The 12,198-nt window shown below is 56.6% G+C and overlaps 1 protein-coding gene across 1 annotated transcript in view; it reads right to left on the reverse strand.

Annotated features, from left to right (window-relative positions):
- Positions 1–2,126: 2,126 nt before the first annotated feature.
- Positions 2,127–12,198, reverse strand: part of Vps9d1 (VPS9 domain containing 1) — an 11,844-nt gene continuing 1,772 nt past the window's right edge. The window contains exons 3-16 of the mRNA XM_013035660.1: positions 10,801–10,876; positions 9,272–9,364; positions 9,025–9,187; positions 7,308–7,419; positions 7,150–7,212; positions 6,686–6,738; positions 6,494–6,581; positions 6,257–6,342; positions 5,215–5,726; positions 4,838–4,967; positions 4,375–4,583; positions 3,967–4,063; positions 2,742–2,846; positions 2,127–2,392 (exon numbers count right to left, since the gene is read on the reverse strand). Of these exons, the coding sequence (XP_012891114.1) occupies positions 2,299–2,392; positions 2,742–2,846; positions 3,967–4,063; positions 4,375–4,583; positions 4,838–4,967; positions 5,215–5,726; positions 6,257–6,342; positions 6,494–6,581; positions 6,686–6,738; positions 7,150–7,212; positions 7,308–7,419; positions 9,025–9,187; positions 9,272–9,364; positions 10,801–10,876 (1,881 nt within the window). The 3' untranslated portion in view covers positions 2,127–2,298. The remainder of the gene's footprint in view (positions 2,393–2,741; positions 2,847–3,966; positions 4,064–4,374; positions 4,584–4,837; positions 4,968–5,214; positions 5,727–6,256; positions 6,343–6,493; positions 6,582–6,685; positions 6,739–7,149; positions 7,213–7,307; positions 7,420–9,024; positions 9,188–9,271; positions 9,365–10,800; positions 10,877–12,198) is intronic.

Genomic DNA, 12,198 nt, shown 5'->3' on the forward strand with positions numbered 1-12,198 from the left:
AAGGTGGGGGACACGGCCCCCCAAGCCCGCCCTGGGGAAGGTGGGGGACACGGCCCCCCAAGCCCGCCCTGGGGAAGGTGGGGGACACGGCCCCCAAGCCCGTCCTGGGGAAGGTGGGGGACACGGCCCCCCAAGCCCGCCCTGGGAAGGTGGGGGACACGGCCCTCCAAGCCCGCCCTGGGAAGGTGGGGGACACGGCCCCCCAAGCCCGCCCTGGGGAAGGTGGGGGACACGGCCCCCCAAGCCCGCCCTGGGGCAGGTGGGGGACACGGCCCCCAAGCCCGTCCTGGGGAAGGTGGGGGACACGGCCCCCCAAGCCCGCCCTGGGAAGGTGGGGGACACGGCCCCCCAAGCCCGCCCTGGGGAAGGTGGGGGACACGGCCCCCCAAGCCCACCCTGGGGCAGGTGGGGGACACGGCCCCCCAAGCCCGCCCTGGGGCAGGTGGGGGACACGGCCCCCCAAGCCCACCCTGGGAAGGTGGGGGACACAGCCCCCCAAGCCCGCCCTGGGGCAGGTGGGGGACACAGCCCCCAAGCCCGTCCTGGGGAAGGTGGGGGACAGCACCCCAAGCCCGCCATGAGCTGGGGTGGCTCAGGTGACAGCTCCAGAAAGAGCAGTGTTGGAGTCCAAGCCGGGCAAACACAGCAGGGGTGCCTTTGCGTTTGAGCAGCCACAAGTCCTCACACGTCCTTTCATAGACCCTAGTCTCAACATGGAGCCAGACTTTTTGTCAGTGTGTCCATCCATACTTATCTAATGCAGAGCATCCTAAAACTTTCCCAATTACATTCTGACAGGTATGACGGTTCTCTTTTTAACTTGCATTTCTTTATTGTGTTTGCAATTTGGAGCCCCTCCTACGCTTTTTTTTTTGCCAGTCCTGGGGCTTAAACTCAGGGCCTGGGCACTGTCCCTGAGCTACTTTTGCTCAAGGCTAGCACTCTACCACTTGAGCCACAGCACCACTTCCCATTTTTTCTGTGCATGGACTGAGGAATTGAACCCAGGGCTTCATGCATTGCTAGGCAAGCACTCCGCCACTGAGCCACATCCAGCCATTTCTTTGTAATGCTAGCACTGGGGCTGGAATTCAGGGCCTCACACACTCTTGCTTGGCTTTTTCACTTCCAGCTGGGACTCTGTCACACCTCTAATCCCAAGGGTGTTAATTTTGAATTCCCAGAGTACTTGTGGTGTTCATATCCAGGCCGAGGGAGTGAGGACACAGTGCTTCAAGCACAATGAACTATATAAACTGGAATCAGCAGAGGAGCCAAAGTCGGTTGTGTGGCAAGTGTGTGCTTCATTAGGACATTAGCAACATTAGCATGGTGCGGGGCAGATGGGAGCCAGCCTCTCTGTTCCAGTGCTGGATGACAGGTGAGATGGAAATTTCCGGACACTCCTGCCTGAGAACACCTGGGCTCGGGACTGCAGGTATGTGACCTCTAGTCCTGGGCTCCCATAATGCCCGGCAGAGCTGTGCTTCCTAGAGGGGGAAGCCCACATCCGCCTGGCCAGCAACCCTCCAGGAGGTGCTTTGGCTTCTCAGTACCTGTTCCTAGTGGTCTCTGCGGGTCACAAAGGGTAGTCATGCCGTGATACGGGCATCCAGGCTCCTGCCTGGCCAGTGGGTGAGACTGAATGAGCCACACAATTCAGACAGAACATAATCTTTCTTCTGTCCTGGGTTGGTTGTACAATGCGTAAGTAACAGTCAGGTGCTGGACCTTGGGCTTGCCCTGACCCAGGAGAGGCTGCACAGCCATCAACACTGGCCACCATTCAGCTGTGGCTCACACCCCTCTGTCAAGGTGGCAGAGTCCACAACCAGGGAGGGAACAGAGCTCTGAGCCCTGGACATGAAGCCGAAGTGAGCAGAGAAGCAGGGCAGTCACCACCAGGCCAACAGCACAGCCTCACCATGACCCTCCTGGACATTCTCACTCTTAACTCTCACAAGCCTCAAAGACTTGCTGCCCCTGCTTTTGGTCAGGCTCCTGGCTCCTTCTCAGCACAGATGCACAGCCATGCCCACGCGAACCCCAACTCCCTGCAGGAGGCTCTGTCAAGAGTGTGCAGCTCCTGGGGAGCAGCAGCTGCGGCTTCCCTTCTGAGGGGACAGAGCACAGCGGGCACTGGAAGCTCAGTCCTGTGCTGTTGGGAGGCGCCCAGGGTGGCCCCAGGCCTCGGGTTAGGAAGGGAGCCAGGGCTAACTTCCCCGTAGTGTCCCAGTGCCAGCTGTGCGGAACAGGTAGTCCTCAGGAGTCCCTGGCGCCTTTGGGTTCTGGACTCCACTACCTGCCCAGGCCCCCCTGGGCCAGCAGCTCCACGTAGCTCAGGGCACTCTGCAGTGAAGTCAGGCAGTAGCCCTCCTCTCCAATCAGGTACCTGCATGGAAGTGGCAGAGGGGCACGTGTCGCCTGGCGGGACGCAGCACTGTGGAGGGCAGCCCCTGCTCCTCGGGAGAAGGACCTGGGTACTGAGCTGGCCAGAGCACATTACTCAGGGGAGCCCTCAGCTCCGCTCTACGGTCCTCAGCAGGGGTTGTGAGCAGCACAGGTGTGGGTGCCATGCTCAGGTGGACCCATCCATGTTGCCAGAGTGGCCTGGCCTGCAAGCTTACCGTGGCCCTCAGGGCCTGTTACTGCATGACTTAAATTTGGGGCGAGGTCCCCCTGTGGAAACAGAGCCCCTGCTCCCAGCACATGCCCCCCACGCCACTGGTCTGAACTCCTACCCCTCATGGGTGAATTCCTCCAGGGCTGCACACTCTGACACCAGCTGGGGTAGGCCGCTCCTTAGCACCACAAAGGACAGGATTGGTAGCAGGTCATCAGCACCACTGCTGGGCAAAGACACAAAGGTTGGGAGAGGCTCTGGCTCTGCTCCCTGGGGTTAGTCTTGGCTTGGTGGGCTGCAGTCCCTATACTCCTGATCCACCAGTAGTACAGAATACCTCCTGGCCACGGTGACAGTCTCTAAGTGAAGACTGGACACACTGCAGTCCTTTTCACCTTTCCAGACTTTCAGGAGCCAGGGGGCAGAAGAAAGCTGAAACCAGGGGTTGATTATAGCTGCACTGGGACCCAACCCCACTCAGAAGGGGTCTGACTGCACTAGGGAGGGCACATGCGTCCTGCAAGGAGGAATCTAGGCTGCGGCTTGGGTCTGACCCCTCCCCAGAGGCCCCCAAGGCTGCACCGCCCACTCTACCTGCTCAGGATCCTGCGAACCACCGGGATGTATGTGGCCTCCCTGGCTTCACAGGGGGCTGACATGGTCAAGGCTGAGCCTTGTAAACACTTTGTCTAGGAGTTCTAAAATGAATCAAAGGGCCAGGGGTGCCAGGCCGGCTTGGTGGAGTCCTTCCAGTGGGAGGACTAATATCATGACCTGGAGTGGGCAGGAAGCATCTGCTTTCTCCTTGTTAGGAGCTCCTGAATTTGCTCAGCTCTGATTTCTCCTTGTGGGGGTGGAGGGCAAGATCACAGCCCCTTAGCTGTGATGGCAGCCTCAGGGTTAACCGTGTCCCTGAGGCTGCGTGGCAGGAGACAGAGCTTATGCAAGGGCTGAGGGTTATCAGCTCTGGGCCAGAGCTGAGTCTCAGAGGTGCTCAAGGTAGGACCAGGCATCCCGAAGCCCAGGCTGGTGGACTCAGGACCCCCCGGCCCCCCTCCCCAGTGCTGGGATGTCAGTGCAGATAGTGGGGGACCCTGGAGTCTGCACCTCCTCGGCCGTCTCTAATATCCTGGGAGTCCAACCGTGTCCTTCGGGGAAGAGCAGCCCTGTTTACCACCATATTGGCCAGGGACCCTGAAAAAGCCTGGGCCTGCCCTCTGGGATGTGTGAATGTGGGGACAGCGAATGGTGGTGCTGGGAGGGCGGCTCTGGGGATGCTCCTCGGGCCTCTGAGAGCAGGACACACGTGCTGGTGGCCTCCCACCCGCCCTCCCGGGACTCACATGGCAGCCGCGTGGGGCTGGAGTCCCGCCTCTGGCCTGGCCTCCTGGGTGCGGCAGTAGTCTTCTGCACAGATGCAGATGACCCGCAGGGTCCGTACTGTGGCACAGAAATGTGGCTTCAGGGGTCTGGAGATTCAACAGGAGGACCCAGGAGGGACATGGAGACCCAAGGGGGCCCGTATGCGGGGAGCCCGTGCTGCTGCTTCCCGCTCAGGGGCTGGGACAGCTCTGCCCTTCCTGGCCCTGCCACCCACCTCCTGGTATGCATGGATGGTAACAGCTGGCAACTTCCCCTTATGGGATCTACTGGAAAAGGGACTGAGGCTCCGAGCGGAGGGTACAGGCCCCAGGCCAGGCGCTAGGATGGGGGTCTGTCGCATCTGACCCAGACTCTCAAACCTCCCGCACCGATGCACTCCAGCTTCTTCTGGGGGCAGCTCTCCAGGACCAGCAGGCCCAGCTCCTGGGCTGCAGTGCAGTAGGGGTAGGTGCTGCCCCCCCTGGCCTCAGAGTCCTGGGGGAGGAGCTTGGTGGGGATGCCAAGGGTGGTAGGGGGTGCGTTCCTGTAGAGCTCCATGCTCCTGCTCAGGGCAGCCTCCTGTGCGTAGTGCACACTCCTGGGGTGGAGAGAGGCCAGGCTTAGCCATCCAGACACGGGCGGTCCCCGGAGCTCTGTCATGGGGAGCGCCATCTGCCCCAGACCCCAAACTTAGGAAGTGGGCAAGGCCCACCCATCAACTAGAAACACTTTTGGATGGAAATGCCTCGGGAACGCAGAGGAGAGCAGATGGTACTTAAGAATGTTGGAGGCCCTTGAGGGACTGTGCTAGAGACATTAGGCTGCAGGAAGGTCCTTTGGGCAGGGCTATACCTGTAGAGGGCAAGCAGCATGGGCCACAGCGGGGAGAAGAAGGGTTCTTCAATGCAGGCCAGGCAGCGGTCCTTGGAGGCAGCTGTGTTCAGGCTTTCGAAGGCCAGAAGGGTCAGGGAGAGCAGCCTGTCTGCCAAAAGCAGAGCTGGGGATGTCTAGACAGGCCCCTCGCCTGCAGTCTCCAGACGCTCCAAGCCCAAGACCAGCCTGTGTGTGGCAGAGCCATGGGGAGGACACTCTGTCTGGCCCCTCCACAAGTCTCAACCGGCTCACACCCGCCCACTGTCTGAGGGGCTAGGACGGGCCCAGGCCTGCTCTGCGGAGAGGGCGGGGCGTGGCAAGCGGCACTGCTGGCCAGTCCCGGCGCTGTGGCTCACCAATGGCATTGTGAATGTCCTTCACGGTGCTCTTCAGGCGTTCCAGCACGGGTTCCCTCTTTGCTCCTGGGGTCTGTGGCTCAGGGTGGCTCCCGGGGCTCCGGCCCCACCTCTCAGATGTAGCCAGAAACCGTTCCAGGTCCTCAAAGGAGCTGTCCTTGTCTGGCAGGCATGGCGAGGTGTCCACCAGGGGTGAGGGAGGCCTGCTACTGTCTACCCCTCTCTCCAGGGGACCAGGGTGAAGCTGGGGAGTGGAGGGGGGAGCAGGGGGTCCATCCTGTGGCTTTGGGGCTGTGCTGGGCTCTGGTGGGGACAGCATGCAGTAAAGACTCTGGGAGGACCGGAGCCGCCGGCTTCCGGGAGCCAGCAGTCTGTTGGTGTCTGGGGGCAAGGAGCAGCAGCCTGGAGCAGATGCAGCACTGATGGCAGTCTGGCTCACAATGGAGTACAGAGCACCATACACCGCACACTGGAGCTTCTTTAGGAGCTGTGAGATTGGGTGGTCGGGAAGACTGCAAGGAGAGGAGCAAGTGCAGCAAAGACCTTGAAGAGGCCACACAGGAGGGCGTGCCCCGCTGCCCGCCCACTACTCTGGCCCTAGGCGCCATCAGCATCGGGCAGGGCTGTCACCTACTGGTTGTGGTCCCAGGGCTGAGAAACCAGTCCCCAGTACCTGATATTGGCCTCAGCCTTCTGAGCCTTTGGCCCTGTCTGTGACATCTACCTGTCTGTCAAGCCGCCCACTTGGAAAGGTTTGAGAGAAGTGGCTCCCACAGTTTCCTGTTAGTGGGTATCCCAAGTGTCACTTGCCTCAGCTCAGGAAGGTAAATGAAGCCAAGTAAAAGCCGTCCGCCATTGGCCCTTGGAGCTGCCAGCCCAGCCGCCAGTGGCACAGGCACCATATGACCTCCTTGCCGGAGGCCTGCTGTTCCTGAGAGCTGGGGTCTCCAACACTTTCCTCCCTCCCCTTCCTAAATAATCTTCTGTCTGTATCCTCCAGAATCTCACGGTTGGGGCATGGGGTCTGTGGGGCCCAGTGTACCTGAGCAGGTGGGAGACCAGGCTGGTCACCAGCGACAGGTCCCCTGGGCTCCTCTTGAGCTTGGCTCGCCACTGCCTTGGCCAGTCCTGCAGGACAGGGGGCCTTGGAGGAAAGCAAAGTAGGTCCCCCACCATGGATACCCTCACCCCTGCCGGGGTCGTGCTGGGGTCCTCCTTGGGTTGTGGGGCAGACCAAATTCCTGAAGCCTCAGGTGACCCTGGCCCTGCCAGTACTCACATGGTCCTGCTCGTACTCCAGTATAGCTGCGTAGAGGGCGCGCTGTTCCCGCTCCTCTGGAGTCAGAGCAACCTGACTGCAGAACCGCCTGGGGAGGAACACAGACACGCTGAGGCCCGGGCGCCGGGCCTGTGGACACAGAGCCCGCAGGCCCCCAGCACGGCCTGCGGGGCGAGGCCGGCAGACAGGCACCTGTTGGCAGCCTCCTGGAGCCGAAGGCGGCGCTCCTCCATCTTCCGCTGGAGCTGAGATGGCAGAGTCAAGGGCCGGCACGGTCTGACCTGAGCGGACCTGCCTCTCCCCACCCCTCTGAAGTGCCACACTCCCTCTGTGCCCTACGAGTCGGGGTCCCCAGGCTGGTGAAACTCTAAAGATACAGCCCAGCAGTGGGCAAGGCAGAAGGACAGAAACCAACTCAGGGAGGGGCTCTTCCCAGGAATGTGACTGAGAGGCAAATCTCAGGCAACCTGAAGGGTGAGAGGAGCTGCGTGGTGCTGGGAGGTTGGAGGGCAGTTTGTGCAGAGGCCAGGGAGGCAACAGCGTCTTCCTCCCCAGAGCTGGGAAGATGCTCTGTTCCACATCTGACCTCACATACAGCTCTCCTCTCCCTCTACCCACTTTCTCCAAGCCCAGCTCTGATCTCTGCTCAAGGATGCTGTTTCCTCCCGGGCTTTGGCGATCACCAGATTCTCCATCATCTGCCGCTGAAGAGACAGGGTCTAGGAGGAGAAGGAAGAAGGAAGCCCACCTTTAATCTACCCTGGACCTTTTTTTCCCCCCAACTAGTGCCAAATGCACCTTGAGTGCCACTTACCAGCGCAGTCTTCTGCGTAGCTTGGCGGGGATCCAGACGGGCCATCCTAGCCTCGTATGTGGCCTTCAGCTTCTGGTTCTGCAGTGAGGCTTCTTCCAGCGGTGTCAGCTCCCTGATAATAGTGACAAGCTGCCATCCACACCCCAGGAGCCCAGGAGTGCTCTGAAAACTTCCCTTTCAGGTCAGGAAAAGATCACCTTATCTTTCAGACCAGAAGGAAAGAATGGGAAGGAGTTGTCTGGGTGATCTCACAGTACCTGTCCTTTCTAATCAGCTGAAATATGGGCCTTGACATGTTCAGGACTCAAGATTCAAGAGAAGCTGGTCATCTGGACTTTTATGAGAATCAACTATATATCTGTTGCAACAACACGGAGCTCTGCGTAAGTCAACAGTGAGATCTGTCTGCAACCCACAAATTCTCAAGTGAAATGTTTTCAGTTGGCAAGGTATAACGCCATCCCTCTACTGCGTCAGGGGTCATCGAGAGAATGAGGTGGGAAAAAGCAAGACCAAGAAAGGAGAGTCCATCCTGAAGTTTAAGTTATCTTTTGTTAGTTCTAGAAAACTATTGTTTTCATTGGTACCGATAGCTCACATCTGTAATCTTAGCTACTTAGGAGGCTGAGATCTGAGGATCGCGGTTCAAAGCCAGCCCGGGTAGGAAAGTCCGTGAGACTCTTATCTCTAATAAACCACCAGAAAACTGGAAGTGGCACTGTGGCTCAAGAGGTAGAGCGCTTGCCTTGAGCAGAAGAGCTGAGGGACAGCGCCCAGGCCCAGAGTTCAGGCCCCACGACCGACCAAAAAAAAAAAAAGGAATGAAAAATGTTGTTTCCAAATAAAGCCTTTCTTCAATTTGGAACTCCGAGAAACACTGTCAGGTACTCTCATTTTCTTGCTTTTAGGCTTGTTTCTGTCATGCTTCCTGGATATCTGTTGACCTTTACACCAGTTTATTCTTTTTCATCTATGTCTGCTTTACTGTTTTATATTCTCTCTCTCTCTTATTTTTAGAGTCTAATAAAACAGGCAAGCCTGGTCTCAAATTTACATTGGAATTAAAGGCATATGCCAGTGATAATTCTGGCCTATTCACTCATTTTTATTGTCTGTGCAGAATTCCACCAGACAATATAATTTATTTTTATTCTCAACTAGTTTTTAGAAATACCTTCATCACTGTGTTGTTTCATTTCATTGACTCTCCCTTCCCCTCCCCTCTCTGCTCGTGCTTAGCTTTTTTCAACTCAAGGCTGGCAACCTACCACTTGAGCTGCACCTTCAGTTTTGGCTTTTTGCTAGTTAACTGGAGATACAAGCCTCAAAGATCTGTCTGCCTGGCTGGTTTCAAACAGATCCTCAGATCACAGGGGGCTCTTGAGTAGCTAGGATTACAGGTGTGAGCCACCAGAACCCAGCAACTTTATACTTTCTTGTTCAGGTATTTTCAGAATGTCATTTCTAAACACAAGTTGTTTAGTCTGTGTTTAGCTAGATAGAGACTTTGTCTGTTTCTGTTACCATTTCCTCATTTCTTGTTTCCTTTCCGGTTTGGCTCTGATTGTGTGCGATTAATTCAAAGAGAGAGGAATGCACTTTCTTCCTCAGAGGATCTGCACTTGCTTCCACCCTGGAACCCACTGTAACCAAGCATTCTGCTTCACCTCCACACCCAAGCCCAGGCTCAAAGCATCTCCCACTTTGCCCATCTTACTTCTTAGAGGTTTGTGACTCTGCCACCTGCATCTTCTGGAAGATCTCTGGCGGCAGGAAAGGAGAAAGCTTCCCTCCTTCATCTGAACACACCCGGCGGTGGCGGCTGGTAGGCAAAGGGGCTGGAGGAGCCACGGGCGTGGCTGGCTTCAAGCGCATTTTCCCTACAAACCACATGCAGCCAGGGGTCAGCAGGCTGTTCCCTGACTCACAAAGCAGATGCCACTGCGGTGCTGGGGAGAACCCACCGAGTTTGGTGGCTGTTGACTGGGCCCTCTCCAGACACTGTTCGGCCAGCTTCAGCATCTTTGGTGTGTCAGGAAGCACGGCTTCCCCCACCTCTGAAGAAGGGACAAGAGGACTGGTTACAGTCAGACTTACCAAGAGTCAGATCCTTGCTGTGGGTGGAAAGCTGGGCAGGCCCCTTGCACTCGTCTCTGGTCAGTGGCCGTGGGCTCAGGACCACCCATGCGCTCAGGCCTGTGGTTGGCCAACTCAGCATTACTCTGACCCTTGTGCCTTGTTGTGCCCAAACAGCAGGGGCCTGCACCCCTCTCAGGACCTGTCTGTAGCTGTAGCATCTTTGGGAGTGGTCATGCTATGTCAAACATCTACCTTTCTGCAATGGTATCAGCAAGCCCCTCTACCTAGAGCACCTGTGTTGTTCCTGCCCTCCATGGGACGGCTTTTTCTGGTAGATGCCGCTTACACCCTGGGCCCTGTTGGCCCTGGCACCAGGCTTTTGTCCTCTCATTACAGACACCCCCCTATAGACTCTACCTCCTCTTCATTCCATATCTGTTTCAGCCAGCCTCTGAACTCCTTACCCATCCTCACCCTGCCAAAGATGGCAGGCTACTCAGGTTTCTCTGTCCTCTGAGACGTCACCTTTCCTCAGGGGCCCTCCTGCAGGCCCCTGTTCCAATGTCTGCATCCTAGAGGGCTAGGGTTCAGCTGACCTCATTTGCCCTGTGGAGCGGGGTGACCACTAGCTAGTCTCCTAATCCAGGGGGCTGCTTGCTCCTCAGGTTTAACCAGGTCACAGCGGAAGTCACTGTTCTTCTCCTTACACAATCCGCTCCAGCTCCTGCTCTGCCCAGAGCAGCCCTGCCTCCCGAAGCTTCACATCAATGCCCAGCAAGTCTGACTGGCTGCATGCTAGGTTGCTCAGCCTGGGTCCTCACCAGTTTCTCCATGATGGCCACACCTACGGAGCACAAATCCTCCAAGCGTTTCCCTCCTCATTGGAACAACACTAGCTCCACCCAAGGAGTAGAGCCCAGTCATCCCAGCTTCCTTTCCGGGGCTTTTGCAGGTCCCTCCGCAGGGAACACACCCATCCTTGTGTAACTCAGTCCTCCCAGCCTTGAGCCATTGTATTGCCCTACCCAGTCACTCAAAGCTAACACTTCATACTTTTTCTGTTCACAGGGCTCAGCCCTGAAGATTTTTTTTTTTTGGGGTCCGGTCATGGGGCCTGAACTCTGGGCCTAGGCACTGCCCCTCAGCTCTTCAGCTCAAGGCTAGCACTCTACCACTTGAGCCACAGCGACATTTCCAGCTTTTTTCTTTTTGACTGTGGTGCTAAGGAATTGAACCCAGGGCCTCAGGCATGCAAGGCAAGCACTCTACCACTGAGCCACCTTCCCAGCCCCCCACTTCACACCTTTTCTATCAAGCTAGAAAGTTCAAGGAGATCCCCAGGCCTGGGACCCAACAAGGGCCATCGTGTCCAACATTTGACCTTATAAGAAGAGCAGCGAGTCTCAGAGCCCACCTTTAGTTGTCTCTACTTCCTCCAGTAACACCTGGGAGATGTAGTGGATACTCCTCAGATACTCCGTGTATGCCTCCTATATCCGGAATAGAATGACAGGAGTAGGGACAGTAAAAGTGAGAGTAACTGCATCATACTGGCCTAAGGCCAGACTGCCCTGGTTAGTTTAGAAGGAATCATCCCCCCCCCCACACCCTCCTCCCAGGCTTAGTGGTAGTCTGCCTTGAACAGAAACAGACTAGAAGGAAAAGATGGCAGCACCAAACTCAGAGAACTTCATACAACATGTGCACTGGATCTAGCTGGGCCTATCTCCTTTTCCTCAAGCATAGGAAGAAAATGGACTTCATTCTAGGGACCTAGGGAAGCATAACCAGAGGTTGCTCATGTATCACTTTTTTTTTTTTTTTTTTGGCCAGTCCTGGGGCTGGAATTCAGGGCCTGGGCGCTGTCCCTGAGCTTCTGTTGCTCAAGGCTAGCACTCTACTACTTGGCCACAACACCATTTCCAGCTTTTCCGTGTATGTGGTACTGAGGAATCGAACCCAGGGCTTCATGCATGCTAGGCAAGCACTCTACCACTGAGCCACCTTCCCAGCCCCTCATTTATCACTTTGTACAAGTTTTCTTCCTGTGCAACTCAAATACCACTCATTTCATGGCTTAAGAAAAATATTTCCGCTGGAAAGATGGCTCAGTGGTAGAGTGCTCGCCTTGCATGCATGAAGCCCTGGGTTCAATTCCTCAGCACCACATAAGCAGAAAAAAGCCAGAAGTGGCGCTGTGGCTCAAGTAGTAGAGTGCTAGCCTTGAGCTGAAGAGCCGAGGAAAAGCACCCAGGCCCAGAGTTCAGGCCCCACGACCGGACCCCCCCAAAAAAAACAAAAAAGAAAAGAAAAATATTTCCTTGGAGGCTAAAGAGGGAGTGAGGGTACAAATCATTCTCTGGCTCTCGGCTCTCGCTCTCTTTGCCGGTCCTGGGGGTTGAACGCAAGGCCTGGGCACTGTCCTCTGAGCCTCTTTGAGCTCAAGGCTAGCATTCTACCGCTTGAGCCTCAACACCACTTCTTTTCTGAATAGTTTATTGGCGATGAGTACTTTTCTACCCAGGCTGGCTTTGAACCCACGATCCTCGGATCTCAGTCTCCCGAGTACTAAGATTACAGATGTGAGCCACCGGTGCCCGGCTAGAATCTCACTTTTTGCCATTGGGTCTGGGAAATCCCTTACTCCAAGCCCCGGAGTAAGTATCTCCGGCGCACACAGAAGCCGAGAACACCCTACGGCGGAGCTGCAGGTGTTGAATTAACCCATCTCGACGGTGTACCTCCGACACGAGGGGAAGGTCGGCGTCAGGTGGGGTTTCTGACGCTGCCCTCGAACGCCAGCTTGGTGGCC

The sequence above is a fragment of the Dipodomys ordii genome, unplaced genomic scaffold, assembly GCF_000151885.1.
Source record: "Dipodomys ordii isolate 6190 unplaced genomic scaffold, Dord_2.0 Scaffold217, whole genome shotgun sequence".
Lineage (NCBI taxonomy): Eukaryota > Metazoa > Chordata > Mammalia > Rodentia > Heteromyidae > Dipodomys > Dipodomys ordii.